The 25186-nt window shown below is 40.4% G+C and overlaps 1 protein-coding gene across 1 annotated transcript in view; it reads left to right on the forward strand.

The window, feature by feature from the left end:
* The first annotated feature begins 4687 nt into the window (after positions 1-4687).
* Positions 4688-25186, forward strand: part of ESCO1 (establishment of sister chromatid cohesion N-acetyltransferase 1) — a 30849-nt gene continuing 10350 nt past the window's right edge. Inside the window, exons 1-7 of the mRNA XM_084260433.1 lie at positions 4688-4789; positions 4958-5156; positions 5715-7074; positions 7732-7843; positions 9122-9185; positions 11308-11422; positions 22405-22536. Of these exons, the coding sequence (XP_084116559.1) occupies positions 4960-5156; positions 5715-7074; positions 7732-7843; positions 9122-9185; positions 11308-11422; positions 22405-22536 (1980 nt within the window). The 5' untranslated portion in view covers positions 4688-4789; positions 4958-4959. The remainder of the gene's footprint in view (positions 4790-4957; positions 5157-5714; positions 7075-7731; positions 7844-9121; positions 9186-11307; positions 11423-22404; positions 22537-25186) is intronic.

The following is a 25186-nucleotide window of genomic DNA, read 5'->3' on the forward strand; positions in this document are numbered from 1 at the left end:
AAACTATTACCAAAAATCTATACAAGAAATCAGAAGCCTCTGGGAGAAACCCTGTCACATGCCACCACTCAAAACCCCCCAATTCTAGCATCTTTCATGGCTGTTTATTGGCTAACCCCAAGGTTCATCGTGCTGTTCCCCAGTTCTTCTCATGTAATGATGTATACCCATCACCATGTAAATCTGCAATCAAATAAACCAAAGCTGTCTCTATGGTAGCAAGTAGGACTCACTGATAGGAGTGGACAGGCACAGCAAAAAGCTTCCTAATGCTGAGATCCTGACACACATATTATATGCATCTCAGTTAGGGCGTATGTCAGGTTAGCTGTAGCCTGGTAAAATGCTTTGAACACACCAGGTGTACACGAGGTAGCTCAACATTAGTATTCTAGTTAGGATCAGGAGCACAGTTTTGAAAGAAACCTTCTGACTGCTCCCACTTGTCATGGCAGGTCTTCAAGTGTGCGCAATGGATTCCTTTTGAAGGAAACCAAACCCACAGAACACACTCAATGTGTTCCAACCTTCGCAGTCGCTGCATCCCCAGGACTAGACCAAAGTTGGTCTAGACCAGCACATCAGCGGTGTGGATGTCAGATCCTCAAGTTCCTTACTCTGAATGCCTCTCATTACCTGTCAAACCAGGAAATACCCTGAGGCAATGAAGCCATGAGGTCAGAATAAATGAGGCACAAATCCATTACATAGTGTGGTAGTGACTAAAACATCCCAGAAGATGGGGAGGGGGAAATCACAACTACATGGTTATGCTACAGAACTAGAAGTAAAACACAGCACAGAATGCAACTTTTAAAACAGCTAGCTGGCATCTGTAGGGTTACTACTCAGGTTGGGAAAGCAAAGCTTTTGGGAACTCACTGCCCAGGACCAGGACAGACAGCAAGGCTCTCTAGTCTCCGAGACACTGACGAGCACCCGTCCTGCTTTTACCCTCACACCACACACACCTGCACAACGCCGCACCGCCGCTTAGGAGCCCTACCCCCTGCCTGCGCACCCGAAGCGAGCTCATCAGCGGGGAACCCCCAGCCACCCCAAAATATACCTCTGCGCCCTCAGAAGCTTCCCAAGGCCGGCGCGCGAGCTGAGATCGCTTCCCGAACAGCACCAAAACCAGTCCTCAGAGGGCCTTCCACACACACCGGCTGTCAGCCGCCCGCTGACACCTCGGAACCGCCGCGGGGAGCGCACGACTCGGGGAGACCTCGCATTGCGTGCCCGGCCGCGCCCGCCGCCAGGCGCCACGGACACGCTGCCGGCCACCGCCTCAGCCACGGCCACCGCCTCAGCCCCCGCCAGCCCCGTCCCGCCGCGCTAACTGCCCCTCGGCTCGGGAAGGGGAGGAGCCCAACGCCGGAGGTTAACGGCCGGCGCGAGCGGGCCGAGCCGCTGGGACAACGCCGCCAAGGCGGGCACGGGCAGCGCCCCGCACCCGCGGCCGTGGGGACCACCCGCCCGCCCCACAAGCGGCCCCTGAGGGCGGGCGGCTGGGCGGGGCGGGGCAGCCGGGGCCCGACCCCCACGGCCCGCAGGTACCGCCCCGCCGGGCGCGCTCGCGGCAGCCCCCTCACGCACCTCCGCGAGACCCGTTGCGCGCACGCGCGCGCGCGCACACACACACCAGCGCCCGCGAAGCCCGCCGGAAGAGTCTCGTCTCCGACGGGGCGGGGCGGGGCGGGGCGTGGCGTGGCCGCCGCGGTGCCCGGATGTGGGCAGTGCTGAGGGTGGGGCTCGCCGCTTGCGCGCGGGGGGGGGGGGGGGGGGCGGGTAGGAAGGGGGCGCGAGCCACATTGACCTGGCCGCCGCAGCGCGCGCGCGCCTCCGCCCACCTACCCGGCTCGGCCCCGCGCGCGCGCGCGCTCCCTCCCTCCCTCTCCCCCCCGCCACCACCCGCCGGCACCCCGTCGCGCGCCTCCGCCCCGCCCCCTCCTCCTCCTCCTCCCCCCCCCCCCTCCCTCCCGCAGCTGGCAAGCCGGGCGAGGAGGGCGGCTCGCGCTGCCGGCACGTCGCTGACACCCGCGCGAGGTAAGCGGCCGCCTTGCGCCCGCGGCGGGGGGGGGGTGGGGGAGGCGGAATGAGGAAGTTTGCCCCCCTCGCCCCGCGTGTCAGCGGCTCCCGCCGGCCTTTCGTTCCCCGCTCCGTGGCTGGTAGCCTTTCCCGGCGCAGAGAGGTGCCGTCTTGCCCTCGCCTCGGGGCCGAAAGGCCGGCATCTCCTCCTCGGGCCTGCCTCGCCGGCCGCGGCTCGGGCCTGCCCGCGGCCGCCTCCGTCTCCGCGCTGGCGGTGGGAGCGAGCGGCCGATACCCGCTCGCCGACTCGTCGCGAGTGGGAGCTTGGGGGAGGGGCGGGAGGGGGCTGCGGCGTACGGCTGCTTCTCCGCAGCCCCCGATGTGCCCCCTCGGTGCCGCTTGCCTTGGCCCGAGGGACGCTCGGCCGGGTTCAGGGGCTCCCTGCCAGGCCGTGCTCCAGAAGGGTTGTCACGGCGGGGCGCTGAGGCGGATGACACCGGGCCACGCTTGGAGGCCTTCCCTTTTCTTCGTTCCTCTTGAGTTTGTCGGGGGGTCTCGGCCGGGAGCGGGGGTCTCAACCTCGTGGCAGTCAGGAAGGGGGCTTGTGCCTGAGCCCCCAGTGCTCTGTCAAGCAGGTGAGCCCCCAGTCTTAGCGGAGACCAAGGCTTCCCCCCTGCTTGAAGGACTCGAGGGTGTGGGAGTTCGTGTTTCTGTTTTTGCTCTACTTCTCTCACCAAAGCCTTTGGCTGTTGTGAAGTCTGTTCTTACTCTTCTGTGTCTTCCCTTCTGCCCATAACCTGGCTTTTTCTAGAGGGGACTTCTTCAGGGGAGAAACTGCCGGTTCTTGAATGACTGGAAAAGTCTTTGCTGTGCAAAGTATCAGTAGGAGAGAAATTGCTCTTAAAGAACCAGTTCTCTTTGTGAGAGGAGAGTGTATTTGTCAGTGTCACAAGAAGCAGTACTGGTGAGGGAAGGATTGTATTTTCCATTTTGTACTTCAAATTGAGTATGTCATGTCATATGGATGAGAGTGACAGTGATGTCTGTGTATGTCTGGGGAAAAAATAAGAAGGTCAAGGTGTATGCAGCATGTGTCACAGTGTTCTCAAATTCTGAGAGTCAGTAGTGTGCTCTAAACCAAGAGAATATAAGACTGAAGACTACAGGAACTAGGGTTGTTATTTTCAGTGTGAGTGGCTGTACAGAAGCTCTGACAGATAATTTTTGACTAGTGGAAACCCGTAGGCTTGTTAAGTGTCATGGAGCTCATAAGCCATTAGAAGTAAGAAATTGTTACCTGCTCCTTAGTAAGATACATGGAAATAGCACTCTGAAAAGTACCGTTAGAGATTTCTTTCCAGGATATGTTCTCTATTTTTATGTCAAGTGAGTTGCTGGTCATGCAGCTTCTTTAAAGGAGAAAGTCAGAAGACAGCACTGGTGTCTGGAGTTTGAGCATTATCAATGTTGTGTGGTTAAAAGTGTCTTCATAAAAGAGCAGATAAATGAAAGTGGGGTTAAGGGCAATATAAAGTCTGAAGGAAAAGAAAAAGTATAGCTCTTGACTTTTTGTTTTTGGATAATGAGTACTTATTAAAAGGAACTTAATTGAAGTATCTTTCAAATTGTTAGAGGAAGACATGCATTTGTTAATACTGGAAGGCTTAATGTAGTTGTAATGAAATTAAAATATCTGGTCTGTGTGTGTAACTGGTAACTTAAAGTTCCCGCTTGACCTCTGAAATCTGTCAGATTTAACATCCAATTAGTTAAGGTTTGAAAAGTAATACAATTTTGTTACAGAAACATTTCTTTGTCAGTCATTGGCAAAAATTAATAGCTAATTCTTGACCTAAAAAGGTGATATGGAAGTTATGAGCACTGAGTCATCCAGTATGTTTATTTTTTAAAAGAGATTAGTGAAACTTTGCTGAATAATTATTTCTTATGGCATAACGCAAAAACCAGTGTCTTCAAATAAGAAAACTTAAGGATTTCAGAAGCCACACATAGATGTGAAAGGTGTGATCACCTGAATCTGTGCAGACTGAGGATCTCTGCTAGTGTTCAGACTCTTGTGCGAATTAACCTCTGCATCGTTAACATCGTTTGGATTCTCATGAAGACATCATTCTTGAACTGCCCAAGGCAAATGTCTCAAATCTTGCTGCTTTCTAGGCTTTCTGACTCTGACCTGAAGCTGAAGGCATATTAGAAGGAACAGTTACAGGCGATTGCTGATGTCTCTGGACTTCTGTAATAGCAGCCACAAAACGTGGTAGAGTCTAATAGGTTTATTTGCTGTTGCTGTGAGGTACAGGCTTGACAGTGGGCCTGCTTTTTTCACTTCTCTTACAAATGAGCACAGCATGCTATTTTCTGGAAAAAATGCAAAAGGCTAAGAAACTTCCTTTGAAATTGTTCTGTACTTGCCACCTTTTGAAAGGTGAAAGGGTAATGTTTAAGACAAGAGAATGCCAAAAATTACTTGGTATCAAAATAAAACTTGTAGGTTTTTTAATTGATTGTTAAAGAAACTTTAAAGGTAAGCATTGTTTGAAGGGATGGAAGAGGGTGGTGGGAGTGTCAAATTCGGACACTGACAAGGAAGTTAGTAAAGTGCTTATCACATAAATGTTTTGTGTTTTTCATAGGTGGCATGAAACATCCTGTTTGCAAGCATATACATAAGGAATGCTTTTGGCACACCTTGATAAGTTACTTTGGCCTAAACATCGATTGCCTGTTGTAAAAACCTGTAAGTAAAATAAAAGCAATTTGGGATTGTTTTGATTATTTGCTTTACAATCACAGTTAGCATGTTACCTTCTTTTGTAAAATGGGCAAATCTTCAGTTATATCAACTGACACTGTAACGACAGCCGCCAGAGACTCTAAATGCTGAATCAATTATTGTGCTTTGCAGAAATGGCAGCTCAGAAAAGGAAGTCTGTGTTAGTAGAGCCTTCTGCTAAGCGTCCAAAGCTGGACAAGAACAGCAAACCATCATCAGTGAAGAAGGAAAAAGAGGTGTCAGATACAAAACATGCCTCGAATAAAGCAAAGCCCAGTCAGTGTGCCGTGCAGGAGAAAACTGTGCTCAAAACCTCTGTCAAATCAAACAGGTCAGTGACAAAAAACAAAAAAAGTAATTGCTCTGTGTTACCTTCCTAGACTAAATTAGTGCAGAAACAGTCTAAGCAGAAAGAATTTGGGTTAAAGATACAGCTAAACAGCTAAATAGTACTAGTAGGATGGTCATGCTTAAATCATTAAGTATGATATCTGCTGCATGATTGTTCTCTGGAACTATATTACTGTCTTGAAATGCAGAAAGACTTCCTCTAAAGAAGTTGCTGAAGTGAAAATAAATCTAATATTATGTAAGCTAGTACTTCATTTGAAAGCCACAAGTGTCTGTGAACGATTAAAAGTTGCTAAATATTCCAAACGTCATTTATCTGTGCGGTTCATAGTTCAGTCTTGCATTAAGTGCTACACTTCAGAGTAACCAGGTGGTTTAAAAACGATTCTAGAGAAAATTCTTCTAAAAGTATTGAGGGTGTGAGGTCTGGTGTTTTAAGAAAGAGGAAAGAGAAGCAGGGGTTATTAGGAATGAGAAGAGTCTTATGACAAATTCTGCTTTCTAGATGCTGTAAAAAATAATTGTTTTAATATTTCAGTGACAACACAAATGAACCTGAACTAGGAACGCGCATGACTACAAGATCATCAGGACTGAACTTGAATAATAAGACAATACATGAGGGAAAGGTCCAGCAGCAACCTAAATCAACAAAAAATAAGGAGGTATGCCAGAAGAAACCTGTGCAAGAAATTCCTAAGTCGAAATGTGCAGCTGCGCCAAGTGAGCCGGTAATGAGGAGATCACAGAGACTGCAGCAGTTAACACATGTACATGTACCAGCAAGATCCCTGCGCAGCAGAGAAGTTAAAGAGGAAAAAGCTTTGGAGGTTAAACAAAGTAGCCAGGCAAAAAGACACGCTCACAGTGTTGCAGCAAAAGTAAAATCTGCTGGAGAGAAAACAGAACAGAAAAAGACAAAAATAAAGCCACAGGATACAAATGTGGATAAAGAAATATGTGTAGAAGTGACCAGCTCTCTGAAAGAGAAAAAATGTAAAGCAGACAATAAAAATGATAATTCCAACAGCTTTCAACACAACCTTCAGGGATCATCATTATGTCATCAGAATCTTGAGGAAGCTAAGAAAGACCAAACAGGCCCTGTGTCTCCTATTCCTAGCAACACAAAGAAAGTGGAAACGGATTCTCCTAAGCCAAATTCTAAGACAGTGACTAAGGAAAAGCAACAAACGCAGCAGAATGTAAAAACCAGCACAAAACCACAAAAGAGTTCACAGCCACCTGTAAGTGAAACAAATGTGGCTGATCAGCCAGAGAACGATGCGAAATCCAAAAGAGTAAGCATCCTTGAACTTTGTGAAGAAATTGCAGGTGAGATTGAGTCAGACACAGTCGAGGTGAAAAAAGATTCCCCTAATGCTGAGTGTGGAAAAACGGAAGAAAAGCAAGCAGACACACAGCTCCAACAAAGTGAAATGCTTACTCAGAAAGAACCTAGTCAAAGTACTCAGTGCAAGCGTTTTTTCCCTAGCAAAAAAGGAATGCCTGTCAAATGCACTCTAAATGGTAGAAATAACTCTTCAAACAAAAACTCTAAATGGACCAAAATTAAGTTACTGAAAGCTAGTAACATGAAGCAAAGTAACTTAAATTCTACAAATACCCCCAAACTTCCTTTGCTAAAGGATTACTCTGAAGTTTCAGAAGCAAGTCCAGTAGCCACAGAAGCAGAGCTTCCGAAGGCACAAGGCAAGCTGTCAGTTACAAGACTGTCTGAGAACGAAAGTGCAACTTGTGTGCAGGAGAAATCAGATCCTTTATCTGAAGGAGCTAAAGAAGTGACATCAGAAATGAAACAGACCACAAAGAGAGGTGCAGAAAATGGTTTGTTGCCTAATTTGACAAAACATTTATGTGAGCCAAAACCAGACGAGGTAAGTCTTTTTAATTATGGTGTGCGGTGGGAGGGTGTTCTAAAGCTGGTCTGTTTTCTGAGGATGCCATGCTCAGAAAGTTTAACAATGACTTCATTTTACAGTAACTTCAAATTTTCAAGTGCATTAAAGATCCTTTACTGTTGTGTTGTCATAGATAGGATGATAGTCAGCTGGAAAATTAATCTGTTCCACTGTCCTAAGTTGTACAGTTGCCCAAATGTTGATCAATGAAGTTTCCTGCTGCAGCCAGAGGTTGCACAGATTCGTATGGGCACTTCTGGATGACTTAAGCTTGCACAACTGTTCTGTTCTGAAAAGGTGTAATACAAGAAATGAGAGGGGGGAAAAGTGTTATCTATCTAAATGAGCTTCTATTAAAATTGAAGATTTTAAGGATAAAGGTGACCTATGGGAAGTATTTTGCAAGTTTATATGTAAACTGAAAAGATGGTGGTTTTTTTTCAAAATTAATACCACAAAATTCAATATTGCCTAGCTTAAATAAATGTAGGAATCAAATGTAGGAAAACTGGTGCTGCATTCAATATGTTAATACTTAGTTAATACTTAGTTTAACTGAGTGGTTTTGTTAATAGGTTAGAGGTATTAAATAGTTTGGGGTTTTTTTTATTTAATGTTTTCTGTTTTGTTTAGAGCTTTCGATTAAGTTTGGAGTCGAGTCCAGAAAGTTCTCCAGTAAAATCTGTTACAGCTCCTAAACCACCAAAACAGTTAAAAAAAGAACCGGGAGAAAGTGAACCTCAAGGTAACTGTTTACTACTAAATTTTCTTCTGGTCAGTTATGGAAAGTGTAAGTCTTCCTTTCAGAAGAGTGTTTTGCAGAATAAGGTATAGTTGGTGCAGAACTAAACTTCTGGGGTTGGAACTGGTTGCCAGGTTTTTGTTTTCCTTTGTGTGTCACTCCCATGGCCACTTTGGCCACTTTAATAGCAGCAAATGTCCTTTTAGTTCCAGGCTCTGTAGTGGGAAAGTGAGGTGTCTGTTTTTCTACCCAACTCTGATTGTAGTGCATCTTTGTACTTCATGCATGAACATTTTAATCCTTAAATATGCTCTATTTGAGTAAAAGTGAACTTTAAAAAATAAAAAAGAGCCATAAAGAAACCCAGAAGAAAACATAACCAGATTCTTTAATTTTCCATGTAACAAAGTCATAAAACCATATTTCAATTGGTTTCTTCTCTTGGATTAGTTTCTGTTTTGGAGTGTCTGTTTGTTACTACTTCCTTTGAATAAGTATCTGTGTTTCTTTCTCCTAAATTGCTCTATTTTATCTGGACCAAATTGAGTATTCGCTCTCCTGTTTTATTGCCCAGCTGTCATTTATCAGCCTGTGAATGATGAGTGTGATGTGAATATTTTGACTTGGGTATATTTGACTAAGAAATACTATTGATGGATCACTAACATATCTCTTCATTAACTTCCCTTTCAATATTTCATCCTTTTGCTTTTAAGTTATTGGTTTGTTGGTTTTTTTTGTTTGGTTTGAGGTTTTGTTTGGGGTTTTTTTGTGGTTTTGTTTCATTTTGGTTTTTTGATCTGAAACTGATTTTGAGTGTTAACGACTTAGCTTTGCTAAATAATTATTTTTCCCTGCCCTGTAGGGTATTTTTTGAAGGGCAAAATACTGTAATAGTGGTGTTAGAGAAGATACAAAATGTTTTTTCCTTCTTTGGTATTCCTGATTGCTTATTTTCCAGCAGACTTCAGGTGGGAGCATCCTGTGTTTCTAATACCATACATAGAGCTATTGGGTGTTGGCGTAAACGGATTTACAGTTTCATTACTGGCCTTGTTTAGCTGCTGGCAAACTGCTCTGCAGAACTGCTTTGAAAACGTTAAAGAGAATTGCATACATTTTTTTAGGAGAAACATCTGAATAGTGTTTCAAGATTGTATCTTCTTTATTGGCACTGAACAAACTGCAACATTGTCTTGAATATGTTATTGCAAATCACTGTTCCTGTAGCTCAAATTAGCTTTGCAATATAATGAAGTTATAATCTTTGGTTAATTGTAGATTTGGCTCCCAAGCAGTTGACACAAACTTCATCTACAAATCAAACTTCAGAAACTGAGAACAGGTACAGTACTTCATACATTATGAATTTACAGTAACCTTCTATAGAACTATGAGAGTGTTTATTCTAAGATGGTTCTGTTGTGTCTGAGCCTCAACTTTCCTTTTCAGTTAAGTGGCTTGTACTTTATTAAAGTATACTTTCATTTCACCCAGTTATTAAGGGATGCTTTTATTTTGTTAAGAAAATTATTAAGCAAGGTATTTAAGGATTGAGAAAACAATTCTCATGCTCTCTTCCTCAAACCAGATGATAACCAGGGAGTATGGGAAGGGTTTACAACGTGACTTTCTCTTACTGAATTATTTCACTCATTTCTGGAAGAGTTTTCTAATCCACAAATGATGGGAGCTTTGTATATATGAATTTTTTTAGGTGGGGAAGAGGGGATTTAATTTTGGATTGTTTTGTTATTGCTGTGAAATGAAGGTGTCAACTGCCATATAAAAAATATTCTTTTTCTTACAACTATCTAAATTGTTCTTGCTATCAACAGTTCAAACTTAATGCTTTATCCTTGATCATGTTGACTGTTGTGGTTTTTGAACAATTCTGACATAGTCCCTGATTTTACCCAATTACAAGTTAAAGATAATAATTTCTTCTTACCTGATACCTTGAACAGCAACATAGCTGGCACAGTGGTTATTATATTGATACTGTTTTCTGTATTTGTAATGGAGACAAGAAGAAATGATGCAGTATATTTTCAGTGCATCTATCTGAGACTAGATTAACAATTCTGACTAACCAGCCCTTTTGTACATGTTGAAAAACTCTACTACTATGGAATTATATGGAAGGTGTGTGGTAAGGTAGATGTAAAATTAGTTACATTAATATTTTTTTATATTTTTCAATAAATACTACAATTACTTGGATTTTTCATATCATCATTCTCAACTGCCAAACAGTTTTATAGTATCTACTCAAATTTATTAACCTAATTAGCTGAACAAGCCCATGTTGCTTTACTGCTACTTGATATAGATTTTTCTTGAGAGAGCCTTCTTACCCTGTGTTCCATATGCTGTCCAAGATTTAAGCTATCATTCTTTCTGTGATACTCCTGTCATAACATGGAGTAACGTGCATATCACCAGTCTAGCTCTCTTTTTTTGTAAGAAACACTGGGAAAAGACAAATCTTGAAGTAGCCACCTAAAGAAAATTTTGGGCCATGTGACACGAATGAAAAAAATCTCTCTGATTTAGCATAGAAAGTGATTTTTTTAAAATGTCCTGCAAGAGGATTTTTTGTTTTGTTTTGTTGTGGGTTTTTTTTTGAATACTCGCTGAATTAGCTTGCTCCAATACTACAGCAGCTGCTGCAATTAAGTGTTTGGACCTATAACCTTTGTTTGCTCAGAAACAGAAAACATATGAACACCTAGTTGAAGTATAAATATTTTTGTGTGTGTTTTGCTTTGGTGATCTCCACAAGTTCTATCCATACCTGGAATTAACATGAATATAGTAGCAAGGACATAGACTAACTTTGATGTTGATGTATTATAGCACTTTCCAGTATTTCTTTCAGTTGTGGTAAGAGGAAACATAAACTGAGTGAGAGAGATTCCAGTGGTATCCATCCACTTAGTCCTTCGGTCTTCTTCCCATCTCCCCTTCATCACCAGACGTTAGAAGAGAATAAGTTTGCATTGAATTTGAGAGATTTATGACCTCTCTTTTATATTGGCCACTTATATTTGTGGGCATATTTACATCTGCTTTAGCAGCCTCATGTATGATACCTAAAACTAGCCTAAAGTGGGAAAAAGAGCATTGGGCACCACCAGTCGTGTTCTGAAAATGTCTCAATTAAATGTTAGTCTTAATGGTTGTGACTAACTTGCCCCACTTGATTCTCAATTTAAATTTTTTTTCATTAAAAAAAATATTGCCATTAGGCTAGACAAAAAATATATTTTTTGTTTAATCCTTTTATTTCCTTATTTTTCCATTTGAATTAGAAATTAAAATATATAGGACTGTGCTTTGGGGTAACAAATGTGGATTTGCATCTTGTTAAAGCTTAGTTATGCTAATCACAACAGCTTTGAGTGTATAGGATGACAAGTATAAGCAGTCGTTTTTTTTAACATGAAATATATTTATATTTCAAGGGTTCCATTGTCAAATCCTTCATTAGCATCAAAATGCAGTAACTTCCTGCCATCTGACGAACATATTCAGAAGCTAAAAGAAGCTGGAAAAGATGGTGATAAGCAGCTGGTTATAGTAAGTAATACCCTTTTAGTAAGCCTTACAGTTTCTCCAAGAAACTACTTTTGAATTTGCATTGCTGTGCTTTTATGAACTTGTCTAAAAATCATTACTTATGCGTACTACTATTATGCTTGTAAATTATTTCTGGAAGTAGAACATGTACTAGATTGTCATTCACTATTGATGGAAAAATGGTGGCAGATTTAATATTTAAAGCTGTTTGTTGTTAAAACAAATTTCTGCATTTTTTTTAAGATAATGGCTAATCAGTAAAAATCCAGTTGTTTTAGGGAGAATGAATTTGCCTTATGTGAAAAACCTAAGTTTCTTAAAATTTCAGAATTATAGGAGGTACATCTGACAGATTGTGTAGAAAATTAGTATCAAGAGATTTATTCCTGCCTGATGCAAATATCCATTGTTTTGAGGCAAACAAAGATTTTCCTGTGGATGCACTCACTTTCCCCCTAATATTTAAGCAGCAGTACTAGCTGGGTTATCTGTTCTTAACCTTTTTTGCTCTTAGATACCAAATGCAGGAATCTCTTTTAAAACAAAAAAACACAAGATGAGAAGGGGGTGACACACAGCTGCTTCCCTATCTTGTAGAACCACACAACTCGATAGTGAAACCACTGGAGGTTTTGGTTGTGTTTTGTTTTGTGTTTTTAATAACTCACATGCCAGATAATCCCTGATAAATGAAATGCTGGAGCTGGGAACCTACAGAGGGAGAGGAATCCAGGCCATTAGGAAGGACTCTCTAGTAAGCTTCTTACGAAATTACCTGTCTCACATATATTGCTGGTGGTCTTTCTAAATTGCAATTTGGATTATACACATGCAAATATTAACTAAAATAGAACCAGGTGAATACTGAACACTCTTACATCTATACTGAACTATTTTAAAATCAGAGTTTCTGAGAACTGGTAAACATACCCTAGATTTACCTAAAGTGATACAAATCTGGGCACTTGAATGCTCAGTCACAGGATGATAAATGAACTGTTACCTTACATTTAAGAAGTACTACAGCCATTGCTTCTTTGAAACTCATTTTACCAACAGAGTAAAAATTCTCAGTTAAATATCTTAACTGTATTAAGAAGACTGTAAGAATATTTCTTTTCCTTTCAGTAAAGCTAACTGATTTTTTTCTCAGACAGTAATAAACTTGACTGAAGAGTTACTAGGACCATTGACAAGAAGGAATACATAGCTTTCTGGTTAGCCACTGAAGAGAGGTCATGTAACTGTCCTCTAAAGCATTAATTCAAAGAGATTTTTGCAATTTATTGACTATTCTGGTAGTATTCTTGTTTTCAGCCCAAATTAGGGGAATAATATTTTTTTTCCCAGGTATTGAACAGTAAAATTTTAAATTACTTATCTAGCAAAATTTTAGAATGTAAAGAATGGGTCAGCAATAAAACACAAAAGGGGAAGTAGGAGAGACCTAGTTTCTTGTTTTCTATGTGCATTTCTGGAAAATACAAGTAAACACTGTATTTAATTTAATTTATAAATGTGAAAGTAACAGATTCATAATACCTAATATATTTCAGCACTCTATACAAATGTAATTCACTTTGATTTCATTGAGTTCAGAGTTGGCTTTTTATTGTGTTGAAAGGGCATTTTGGTAATGCCTGTAGTTCTCCTTGCCAAGAAAGCATTAGGTACAGTATTGCTCTGCTGTTCTTTTACCAGACTGGGGGGGAACTGCTTTTAGCATTGTCAAAACATATAGAGAAACCCAAATATTTGTTAAGCCATTTTATATAATACTATCCTTGACATTAGTTACTGTGGAGACGAGACATAGTTATGTCTAGAATAGTTTGTGCTAGCATCTGTAGGGGAAAAATTGCTAAATTGACTTCTAAGGTATCAGACTTTGCTCCTGCAATTACTCAGAAGTTTGGGAGATTGGGGATTAAGTGCATGTAATAAAATAAGGCACCTGTTGCAATTAATAGTGTTTGTAAACTCCTGATGAATTTTTTTTAATGTTGATTTTTAATAGCTTAATTTTTTTTTAGGAGATATTGGCAAATATGTTTATTTCTGTAGTGATAAAGGTTGTGCTTTGAAAGTTGTTCAGGAGAGTGGTTTTTAGTACACACAGCCAATCACTTCACTTGGCATTTAGAGTTTATGTAAAAAAAATGTAGTTAAGACCTGCAAATATTTTTTTAAATTTATTTCAAGTTTCTGTTACGTCATATTATGTGAAGCAGCTTCATTATTCCTCTTTGCCTTGAGCAAAGTCGGGAAGTCACACTTTTATTCTTAGCATGGAACATTTTTACCTTGCACTTTGTTACAATTTAAAAAAAAATAATTAAATGCTGGAATGTTGGGGTCTCCACTGTTAGACCTGATTCTTCTGGAGATCTGTCAAGCCAGTCCATCTTAGTGTATGTACAGAACCCTTTTTTTTTCCTTTTGTAACCAAAGGGGGAAAATCTAGCTGGGCTTAGTTTGACTCACCACATGATACATTATCTTTGTTTTGCTGGCTTTTTGCTGCTGAATTTTCCTAGTGTTTTTTTATGTAAGTTTGACACCCGTCCTTCAATTTTCTTTACAGTATCTGGGTCTCAGAGGCTGGGATGTTACAGTACTGTTTGTGTATTCTAACCTTTTCATTTCCTGAGCTATATTTAGAGAGCTGTTATGGTAAAAATAGTCTTTGTTTTCCATAGCATTGTTTATTTTTTATATGTATTCCTTTAAGCTGTATCTTACCTTCTTTCTCCCGTATGATTGTTATAATGAACAGATTAAATTTCTGTTTTTCTTAAATAATGTAGTCTTTAACAATCTTTAGGGATGTATGACTGTAACAGAAGTCTGTTTGTAGAAGTAGTATTTAGTAGCTGTACTTGCACCATTCTTTTTCTTGGTATACATCATCTGCTTATCCGATCAGCTTTCAAACAAAATTATCTTCATTTTGTAGAGGTAGAACTAAGACAAAAGATGAGTTGTTTCTGTTTTCTTCAGATTTCCTTGCTGTCACACATCTTAAAAAGCAAGTCTCTTCAGTGTGTAGAACTTCAGCTGAAAACAGCAATTTCCAAAAACAAACAGGAAACAATGGGCTTTGAAGTAATGTGCAAAGATTTCAGTTCAGACCTCGGAAATCATAAATCATAGAATCATAGAATTATAGGGGTTGGAAGGGACCTCAAGAGATCATCGGGTCCAACCCCCCTGCCAAGGCAGCTCCCTAGGACATATCACTCAGACAGGCATCCAGATGGGTCTGGAATATCTCCAGAGAAGGAGACTCCACCACCTCCCTGGGCAGCCTGTCCCAGGGCTCCATCACCCTCACTGTGAAAACGTTTTTCCGCATGTTGGTGCGGAACTTCCTGTGCTCCAACTTGCAGCCATTGCCCCTTGTCCTGTCCCCACAGACCACTGAAAAGGGGCTGGCTAATTCCCCCTGCATCCCCTGCTTAAGATAATTATAGACTTTAATTAGGTCCCCCCTTAGTCTTCTCAAGGCTGAACAGTCCCAACTTACTCAGCCTTTCCTCGTAGGGGAGATGCTCCAGACCCTTAATAATCTTCGTAGCCCTTCTCTGGACTCTCTCCAGGAGATCCCTGTCCTTTTTATACCTCTTACTATTAACGTATCTAAAAAAACTCTTTTTATTATCCTTTATGTCCCTTGCCAGCTTCATTTCCAAGAGGGCTTTAGCCTTCCTAGTTTCATCCCTACAGGCCCTGACCACATTCCTGTATTCTCCCGAGGTGCTCAGACCCTTTTTCCACAATTCATAGATCTTCTGCTTCTCTTTGAGTTTACTCAATAGCTCCGTGTTCATCCATGCAGGCCTTCTGCCTCTCTTTCCCAATTTCTTGCTCAAAGGGATGCACCTATCCTGTGCTTGGAAGAAGTGCTGTTTAAATGCTACCCAGCTCTCACAGGCTCCCATTCCTTCAAACAGTGTAGCCCACGGGATAGCCCATATTAAGTAGCAGAGGAGATCAAAGTTAGCTCTTCCAAAATTCAGGGTAGCTATCCTACTTTTTGGCTTGCTTCTTCCACCCAGGATCTTGAACTCAACCATTTCATGGTCGCTTTGTCCTAAGTTGCCCCCGACCTTCACTTCCCTGACGAGCCCGTCCTTGTTAGAAAGAACAAGGTCCAGCACCCGCCCTCCCCTTGTAGGCTCCTGCACCATCTGCAGCAGGAAATTGTCTTCAACATACTGCAGAAATTGTCTGGACTGCATACGACTGGCCGTGCTGCTTGCCCAGCAAATATCTGGATAGTTGAAGTCCCCCATAAGGATCAGTGCCCGGGATCTTGAGGCTGTTTCAGACTGCTTATAGAATGCATTATCAACCTGCTCCTCTTGATCAGGGGGCCTATAGCACACTCCCACAACAATGTCACACATACCAGTTTGACCCTTGATTTTAACCCACAAGCACTCGACTGATGGTTCATCTTTCCCCAGGTGGAGCTCAATACATTCCAGCTGCTCTCTAACATAAAGAGCAGCTCCTCCACCTCGCCTCCGTAGCCTGTCTTTCCTGAAAAGCACACAGCCATCCATGACAGCGTTACAGTCGTCCAGGCTGTCCCACCACGTCTCTGTGATTGCAATGAGATCGTGGCCCTGCGACCGCACAAAGATCTCTAATTCTTCTTGTTTGTTCCCCATGCTACGTGCATTTGTATAAAGAAAGTATTATCTGCTTTTTTGGAGCAAAGAAACTGAGGCTTAAAATATGTTGCGTTCCAAATTCATGACTTGGTGTTTAGAGAAGTAGTCTGTTCTGAATAGCTGGGAACTGCACCCTCCTACACTTCATTGCAGGGTTCAGTTGGTAGCTTGACAGGTTATGTGAAGCTCTGTATTGGCAGGTTTAGAGGGTAAAATTGTTTGCACTAAAATGGTTTATTGCTTTTCAAGTACATGAATCTTACATGCAAATATGATAACTTGAATATGAAATAATCTTTTCCTTTAACTTCTGAAATGGAAAGAAATACAAATGTGCAAAGCATGTGTTTTCAATTTTCATAAAGAGCTATGCTTTACATCCAATACAAGGAAAGTCAGTTGTTTGCTTCTTGTAAAAATTTGCTTGCCTGACAGATCTAGGACAAAATTTTTTGATCATAAGAATCGGAATTGAAAGAAGCGTTACTGCTACAAAGTAATGTTTGAAATAATGACCTGTGAGGTACAGGGATACTTCTTCCATTTTATGCCACTAAGGAGATGTGTTCCTTTGAAAATTGAGCTAGTCTTTGGAAATGATACTCATCAATTCTAGGAAAGAACATGTAAAAAGAATGCACAGAGAAAGAAAACAAATCACTGAGGTGATAAAAACATGGTATAGAGCTAGAGGGACTTTTCTGCCTTTCTAGGGATCTGAGTTGGTGCCTGGATGCAAGCAAACATGATTAAATGTAGGTGATACTTACAAGTATCAGCAAATGCATGGATCACGATTGCTTGATGGACAGTTTTTTTGATTCAGAAGTTTGAATTGGTGCTATATGTGGAACTGATGTGCACAGTAATTCATTTTACACATTAGGAGACCATACTTGAATTTTTCCCTACATATTTTTTTGGCTAAACTTGAACATATTTTCCTGTTTGACAGAAATAAGTAATACATGAAAGAAATATTTTGATTTAAGATGAAAACACAATCCTCAGTGGAAATAGTAAGTGTCAAAGTCGTTTCTTATGAGCTTGAAGAAAGTTGCATAGGCATCACTTAAAGTTGCTGTTTTCTTAAATTGGTATAGTCCAGTTGGCAATTTCTCTGGAGAAGTGGTGAATGGCTTTTGGGCAATCTTTTGTTGTTCACATAAGTTAAGTGCTCCTCTTTTCTTTCCTGTAATCCCAGTAAAAACAAGGCAGTGGTAGGGAGTCTGGTAGTTAAAAGCATTCACTCCTCCTTTTTTTACCCTCTGGGACAGCCCTGCTCTTAGAGGGACAGGAATGGTCATCCTTTCTTACTACCACTCCTTCCCATGTCTACTTCACCACAGCAGCCCCGCTTTCTCTAGCAAATTCAGGTGGGTTGTGTTTGGTGTCTTTTGTCCTGAAGGTGAGAATGTTTTGTGAGGGTAGCTGGGTGCCTGGTACAGGAATTCAAGCACTAGGGCTACTGACATTGTGTTGTGGGTTAACCTTGGCAGGCAGCTAAGCACCGTGCAGCTGCTCGCTCACTCCACTTCCATAGGGTCTGGGAGAAAACTCCTGGGTTGAGATAAGGACAGTTCAGTAGATAAAGCACAAGCTGTGCATGCAAGCAGATCAAGGCAAGGAATTAGTTCCCTGCTCCCAAAGGCAGGCAGGTGATCAGCCATCCCCAAGAAGTCAGGGCTCCTATCGCATCTAGAAGCTGAGAAAGCAAATGCTGTAACTACAAATGTACACCCCTTCCTCCCTCTTTTCCTCAGCTTTTATTACTCAACATGATATCATATGGTATGGGATATCCCTCTGGTCAGTTGGGGTCAGCTGTCCCAGCTATGTTCCCTTCCAACTTCTTGTGCAGCCCCAGCAAACTCACTGGCCCAGCAGCATGAGAAACAGAAAAGGCCTTGACACTGTGAGCACTGTCCAGCAATAGCTAAAACGCCCCTGTGGTATCAACAGTTTTGGCCACAAATCTAAAACATGGCACCACAGCAATTACTGTGAAGGAAATTAACCTTATCCCAGTTCCAACCAGTACATGTTGGAACACTCTGTAATATACTTGAATTATGTTTTCATACGGGTTGAGAACAGATTAATTGTGCCTTGTAAATATTGTGCAGATTTTTCTTCTTAACTTTGTATTTCTTTCATATTTCATTACCTAAAGATTGGTGAGGACATCACTTTGTGATGGGTAATGACCCTTCATTTTCATTTCCCAAAAAAGTTAAATGAAATCAGATGCATCAGAGTTCTGAAAGGATATAAATTATCTGAAAGCTTTGGCTAAAGTAATTTTTCAGTAAAATGGGTACTGGTGATGGCAGGGTTTTATGTTGATTATTTTTTGTTTGGTGGGATGTTTCTGTGGTTTTGTGGATTTTTTTAAGTTCCACAGTCTTCATTTGGAGTAAAAGTTGTTTCTGACTTGGGTCATGTCTTCTGATCCTCCTGGTCATCTACCCACCAGCTTCAGTCTTGAACGCAGCTTTCGTTGAAATAGCATTCTTTGACCTTTTCATTTTTTTGGAGAGCCCAAAAATCTGTGTTGTTTCTTCCTGCTCTTGTATTTCCTTTCCAGCCTGCCTGTTTCTATGGCTGGGTTTTATTCTTTGTTCTGTGAAAAGACTAGAGGAAAAAATAATCTTCCTCTAACTAACACTAGGTAATCAAGAAGGAGGTGACATAATCTGTGCCTGAAGAGAGACAAAAAATAAAAAAGGGGGCCCCTTTTCATCTCCTACAGAGGCATCAAATGCCTTTTTTGCTTGCAGGGCTCCTTATTCCACATATGGAGGATCAGCAGACATGCACCTTCTCAAAGAAGATATTGGTAAGACTTTTCTTTCTGTCTAACACAGATCTAAGAAAACACTCTGAAGATTAGGACAACATTGTTGCCCTGTTAGCCTTGAAACAGTGGATCTCTTATATCCTGTGCCTGTGTAGTAATGAGGATTGCCTGAGATGTTGGGAGGGCCTAAATGCCTTCTACACATGCAGAATTTGCTTAGGAAATGAACATTTCCTTACTCTTTATTGTTACTGTTTAGAAAAATGAGTTATAAATAGGGTAACACATTTATCTGCCTGCAACCACACGGTTTCTTAAATATTGCTTTGAAAAACATTTCTCAGAGTCAGACCTCTTACATCTTTTTCTGGATGTGGCATGTCAACAGTTTATTCTCAATACCCAGTATGTGATGTTTGCTGAGAAGATCCCCCTCTCCCTCCTGCCCCCATCCCAGTTTTTTGCTTCTTCTCATCTTCTTGGTTGTACTTTTTCCCTTCCCTCCCCATTAGGAAGGGCTAGGAACCCTCAGTTCACTATTATTGTTTGTGAGCACTTTTTTACTGCTGATGCATGACCTTTCTGCTTTTGCTTATGCAGGGACATCAGGTTACAAACAGTCAGATTCTATGGATGTTTTGGTAAATTACAAAAATGCATTCTTCAGAATTCCCAACTTTATTTTGCACGTCCTGTTTCTTGTTTGTTTTTTTTCCTTGTAGTCTGCATTGCATTTTCAAAGCTGCCTTTCCCTCCTCCCTGGCCTGCCTTTGAAATAGCCTTTCTGTGTAACTCCAGTAATACCTTCTCTACTACCCTCAGGATAGTGTAAAATACTGTAAAATACTTGCTAAAAAGTATAGTCAGCACCTGTTGGATGATGAGGTCAAAAGATTGCTTTAGATACTACAGTGTGGGGATGTTTTCCTGATACTCATATAACAAGTTTTTAATATTAACCTGTGTGTGTAGCACACTGATAGAACTGAGTGCATGTAAGGATAACCACATCAGTTAAATCTTTAGAAAACAAAACCAAACAAAAAAATCCCCCAAAACCCCCAAACCAGCAACATCCAAGGAAGTCAAACTGCAAAATATGATACGGCTGCACTATTCCAGGGAGATAATCTCTTCCTGGAGGCTTGAGAAACAGCATATGTATTTACAAGGCAAGAGTGGATGAGCTAAGGAGCCTGACAACTTTGAGCATATCCTTGTCCTAGATTTTTTTATGACCTCCTACAGAGCTAGGCTTTTTTTTTTTTCCCTTGAGATTTTTAGTAGTAAACTAATACATATTTTAGATTAAATACTGTAGCTTCTTCAGAACTTAAACATAAATTGCTTCACGAGACTTACTGCAGTATTGATATGTGTTAAATATGTCAAGAGATGTTTTATGTAGTTGATTTTCTAGTTGACATGTTTTTGGGTTGGGTTTGGGGGTTTTGCTTGTTTGGTTTTTGTTTCTTAGGGGTTTTTTTTAAAGTATATTCCAAGCATCAAAATAGACTTCCTCTTCACTTAGCCTACTCTAGATACAGTGGGTATGTTCTGCATCTTCAAGATAGGAACTACTAAGTTCAGTTTAAGTGGTTGTTCTTAAGATAATTGTCATACATCACCCTTCCTGCTGAACTGTCTTGTTTCATATTTCACATATAAACCCTTGAAATGCAGTATATTTTGGTGGCAAGATGGGGTACCTTGTTTTGAACTATACTGCTGCTTTAAAGGAACTCTGCAGGTAAAATAAAATGTGTTGGATTTAGTTTTTACACCTTTAGAAGCCTCATCTTATTCCGACTTTGCAAATTTAACTTTCCTTTTTCCTTCAGAAAATAAATGTACTCCTGTTTCTCCTTCTGTATACAGTAGGAATGTATAAATTGATGTACCATTAAAGCAGTGACATCTGAGTCAGCTCCTTTCTTTTGGCTGAGTTCCATATATGTGCTCTTAAAGTGAAGTTCAAATCTGAGTTTGCCTGGCTGGTTGTACCTTTAGTCTCTCCTTGGAAAGAATCCACTATCTACCTTTCAGTTTTCACTAATGAGCCCTTGAAATAAATTGCTGTTGTGTAGAAAATTGAGCTGTCATCTAGCTTTTAGATGTAATTAAACGTATTTTAGAAGATGGAAGGAGTAAGAAATTATTTGTAAACACTTCTGCTGTGTCGGAAAATGCTTGCTTTGGAAAAGTAGGCTTTTTTCTATTCGTGTTTTCAGCTCTTAGAAAAAAAATTACTTCCAGGTGATCTATTTTCTTTCAAATTGTGCACTTTGAATTTGCACACAGATCGATTTCCTTTTACAAACACCCTCAAGTCTTCTCTTGCTTATATAGTGTCCTATTTTAGAGTATAAAATAAATTGTTGTTTTTCTGTTCTGCATGATACATGTTAAAATAGATTAAAAGTGACATTTATTGCTGCTTACATAAACTCAATTTCAAAATGTAGTTAAAGAAAAAAGATATGTATTTGAGCATTAAACTGTAACTTAAAACATGCCTTTTGGGCTAATGACTTCAATCCAGGCTGTGCACAACCCTGCCATTTGGATACTTCACTCTATATTAGGCACTGACTCCTTAACCTGACCATAATTTTAAATTAATAACACTGTTTTAATGAATAAAGAGCAAAGCAATAGGTATTGAGTAGCACCCCTAATTTGGCAATGGTTGGTTGTAGGGTAGAAGGATAATGAAAAGCATCCTGAGTAAAATGGTATGATTTTCCATTTGCCTTGTAGCTGCTATCCAGTGTCTGAATGCAGACACTGTGCAGTTAAGATAGCACATCAAACATTATTATTAGCTGCAAGAGTTAAGACTGAAGTCTTTGAGAGTATATTAAAGGAGGCTTTTAATCAATGAAGAGACAGGTAAAAATACTATAATGCTATTTGATTGCCTTGAGATATTTGTTTTTTGTAAAAACTTAAAAGGGGTGATCAGCTTTTGCAGATGTAGTGCTGATCTTCGTAATTACATCCAGAACTTTTGGGTTTTTTAGTATCCTTCCAAACATTCAGGAGAATAACTTGCCTTTGGTTGCCTTTGGCCTGCCTCAAAGCAACTCACAACCAACAGACAGCAGCAGAATTTTAGGAAAAACAAATAGTGTGGGGCTGGATTTGGAAGTTTTCTTTGTGCAAGAGGATTATATTTTCTGCAAATAGGGTAACAAAGGAAGAATTCTCTATCCTTTGTCTTTCATTAAAGAAGTAATTTGTTCAAAACTAATGGGAGGGGAGCTAATTTTAATGTTGGGTAGAGTTTGCTCTGTGATTGATGCCTGTGCCTTTTAAGGGTGTGTGTGGTTTTTCTTCTGTACTTGTTTTCTCCTGTTTAGCTGCATTTTAGCCTCTGTGTTGAGTTTCCAGAAGATAAGTTATACCAGGCATGTCTGATTAGATGAAAGTTCTGTTAAACCCTATTTACTGTGTTTGCAATTGACAAATGCCTTTTCTTTTCCTTTTTTCTTTTTTAATAGGATGCAGGACAGAAGAGATTTGGTGCTATTTCCTGTAATATTTGTGGAATGCTTTACACTGCGTCAAATCCAGAGGATGAAACCCAACATCTGCTCTTTCATAACCAGTTCATAAGTGCTGTAAAATATGTGGTAAGAAAACCTTATCTTTTCTAAAGACATAAGCATTACTTTTCGTTTGCTGTGTATTAGTTACAACTCATAGTACATTAAGTCATGTCTCAGTAGATTAGTATCACAGTAGGCCATGAATAATCCACTTTGGGAAACAAGTATCGTTAAGAGCCATGGTAGACACATTATGTGTGGTGTGTAACAACATTTAGTAGGATCGTGGTGCTTCATTGCCATCCTATAACTTTGTGTTACAGTTCCCTAAGCTTTGGGGGTGGTGGTGAGGGTGGTGATAGGAAGCACAGGTGTCAGTACAACTGGTGTTTGCAATGGTTGGCTTAGTAGTCAGCTACCAATTTTGTAACTGTGTAGTCTTAGGTATCTTCTTAATTACGTGTAATTTGAAGAGAGACTGCCTAGGAATGCAGTTGATGCAACTTCATAGTATATAGCAACTTTAATGAATTTATAATATGGTGATAATCTTTAAATACAAAAATCCAATTTATTATTACATAACTTTTGTATGTGCTGTATCTGAGTCTATCTCATATTAAAGCTCAGATTTGAAAATTTTGTACAATTTAAAGTATATTGTAAAATCAGCTACTTCACACTAACTGGTATGACAAGACTTACAGGAAATAATCTGTTCACATGTCTGAAATCCAGAGTAGAATCCACAGTCTATTTTCTTTATCACACATGTTACCTTCAGTACTCTACACTCGAGTAGGTAAGACCTCCAGGATAACTGAACTGAGGCCACCAATTCATTTCACGTAGGTACCAAATAGCTGTTGGGCTACTCTTAAATCTCAAGCTCAATTTTATCTCACTGTCTACAAATATAAAGATGTTTCTTCAGAGCTAAAGTGTTTGAAACCATCTGGTAAATAGTATTTTGCTCTGTTCTTGGTTAGTTTTTGCTGAATAACCTTGAAAGATCTCTTGATTACACCTTGAAAGATCTCTTCTGATAGGCATTAGGTAGGTTGTAGGGTGCGAGTGGGCAGAAAGCATCATGGAAAGCAGTATGTTCAAATAGCAGCATATGTTTCCTTGTTTCATTTCTCTTTCTCCTTTTTGGGCCCCCCAAGTATTTTCAGATCTTGAATGCTCCCGAAGATGGTGTTATTTCTATTGGATAGAAGCTGGCAGATGAGTTCAGTTGTTACTTACAGTTGCTATGTTCACATAGGTAGAAAGCTGCACTGAAGTTTGAATATCTTGGAAGTTGAAAGAGCTGAAATTTCTCACTTGTGTGTATGTCTAGAGTAACAACATGGTTAACACAAAGTGAAAGATCAGACACGCTTAAACCAGTTGTAAATAACTATGTATAAAGTTATGTATGCTTTTAATTTGAGAAAAACCTTCCCTATTGTTTTCTGAGTTGCCAGGCATCTTTTTAAAGCTTCACACAGTGTGTACTCAAGCCATTTGTATTTGTCAGTTTAGTAAGTAAACAGTTCTACCTGTGAAAACTTCTGCAGCTCTGGCTGTGTTTTGTGACAGTGCAGATGGGTATAGAGCCTTAATTTAGGTGGTTGTTCTAGAACAGAAACTGTAGACTAAGAGGCAAAAGAAGGAGTCTCATGAAACTTTAAATTCCCCTCTGATTTTTGATTGACACTGTTTTCTGCATGGGTAGATAGCTTTTGCCATGCTAAACAGGGAATTCTCTGACCCTAGTCTTTGGGCCAGTGGTGGATTGTATTGTGGATTATAGTCTGTCCATGATAGAAACATCCTCAGCTCTTCTTAGACAATAATCTGAATTTTAGATAAACTTTCTTGCCAGTGAATTAATACACCAAGTCCCTGCTTGTTAATCCCGGATTTGCTAGGCGGTTTCGCTTGGGGATTGTTGGGAGGATGGCTTGGAGATGTGCTATGCTTGGTTTCTAGATACTTGTATGTAGGTGCTGTGCTGAAACTCCATCTGCCTTCCTTTCCCTAACAGAAAGTATTAACTGGACAGTAGCATCATGGGATTAAAAAAGTTGTACTAGAGAAATTCTTGGTAACTTCTTGGTTAGACTTTCTGGTCCAGGAACATCTGGTCTGGGTGACCTTGGTACATTACTTTATTAGCTCTCTAGATACTCAGTTAACATATTTGGCATTATTGTTGATTTGGAGGATGTGATAAGGTATCTTAGAAGCATTTTTCATTCTCTTGTCATTCACATTCTTCAAGCCCTATGATGCAGTCCCAGTCTGACTTGAGACTTTTCTCAGTTTTTTTCCCCTTTTGAGTGTCTCTTGCCATGTGCCTTGTGGTTCTGTTGAGGGTATATTTCATGGAATCACAGCAAAGAAAGCCTACATACAGTGTATGCCAGAGCTTCCTGCTGCACACTGTGAAAATGGACATTGTTGTTAGTGTCTTACCTATTTCCATGCAGCTGCTTTGGGGGGTTTTAAAAGTACTGAGTAGCCAGAAGATAGTTTGCATGCAAATAATGAAATATTTACTGTCTGCAACAAAACATAATTTTTTTTTTTTAAGTAAAAGTAAAAGTTTATTTTTTTAGGTCTCTAGAGCTTCCAATGATGCCCCCAGAAGTAGGACAGGCTAACAAGGAGATGGTATTGGGATACTTGTTTTGTGCTGGATGGCTGATAGAGACAGTAAGGAAGTTGCAGGCCTTGTGTGGAGAGA

Source organism: Gallinula chloropus (assembly GCF_964237585.1).
Source record: "Gallinula chloropus genome assembly, chromosome: 2".
NCBI classification, from domain to species: domain Eukaryota; kingdom Metazoa; phylum Chordata; class Aves; order Gruiformes; family Rallidae; genus Gallinula; species Gallinula chloropus.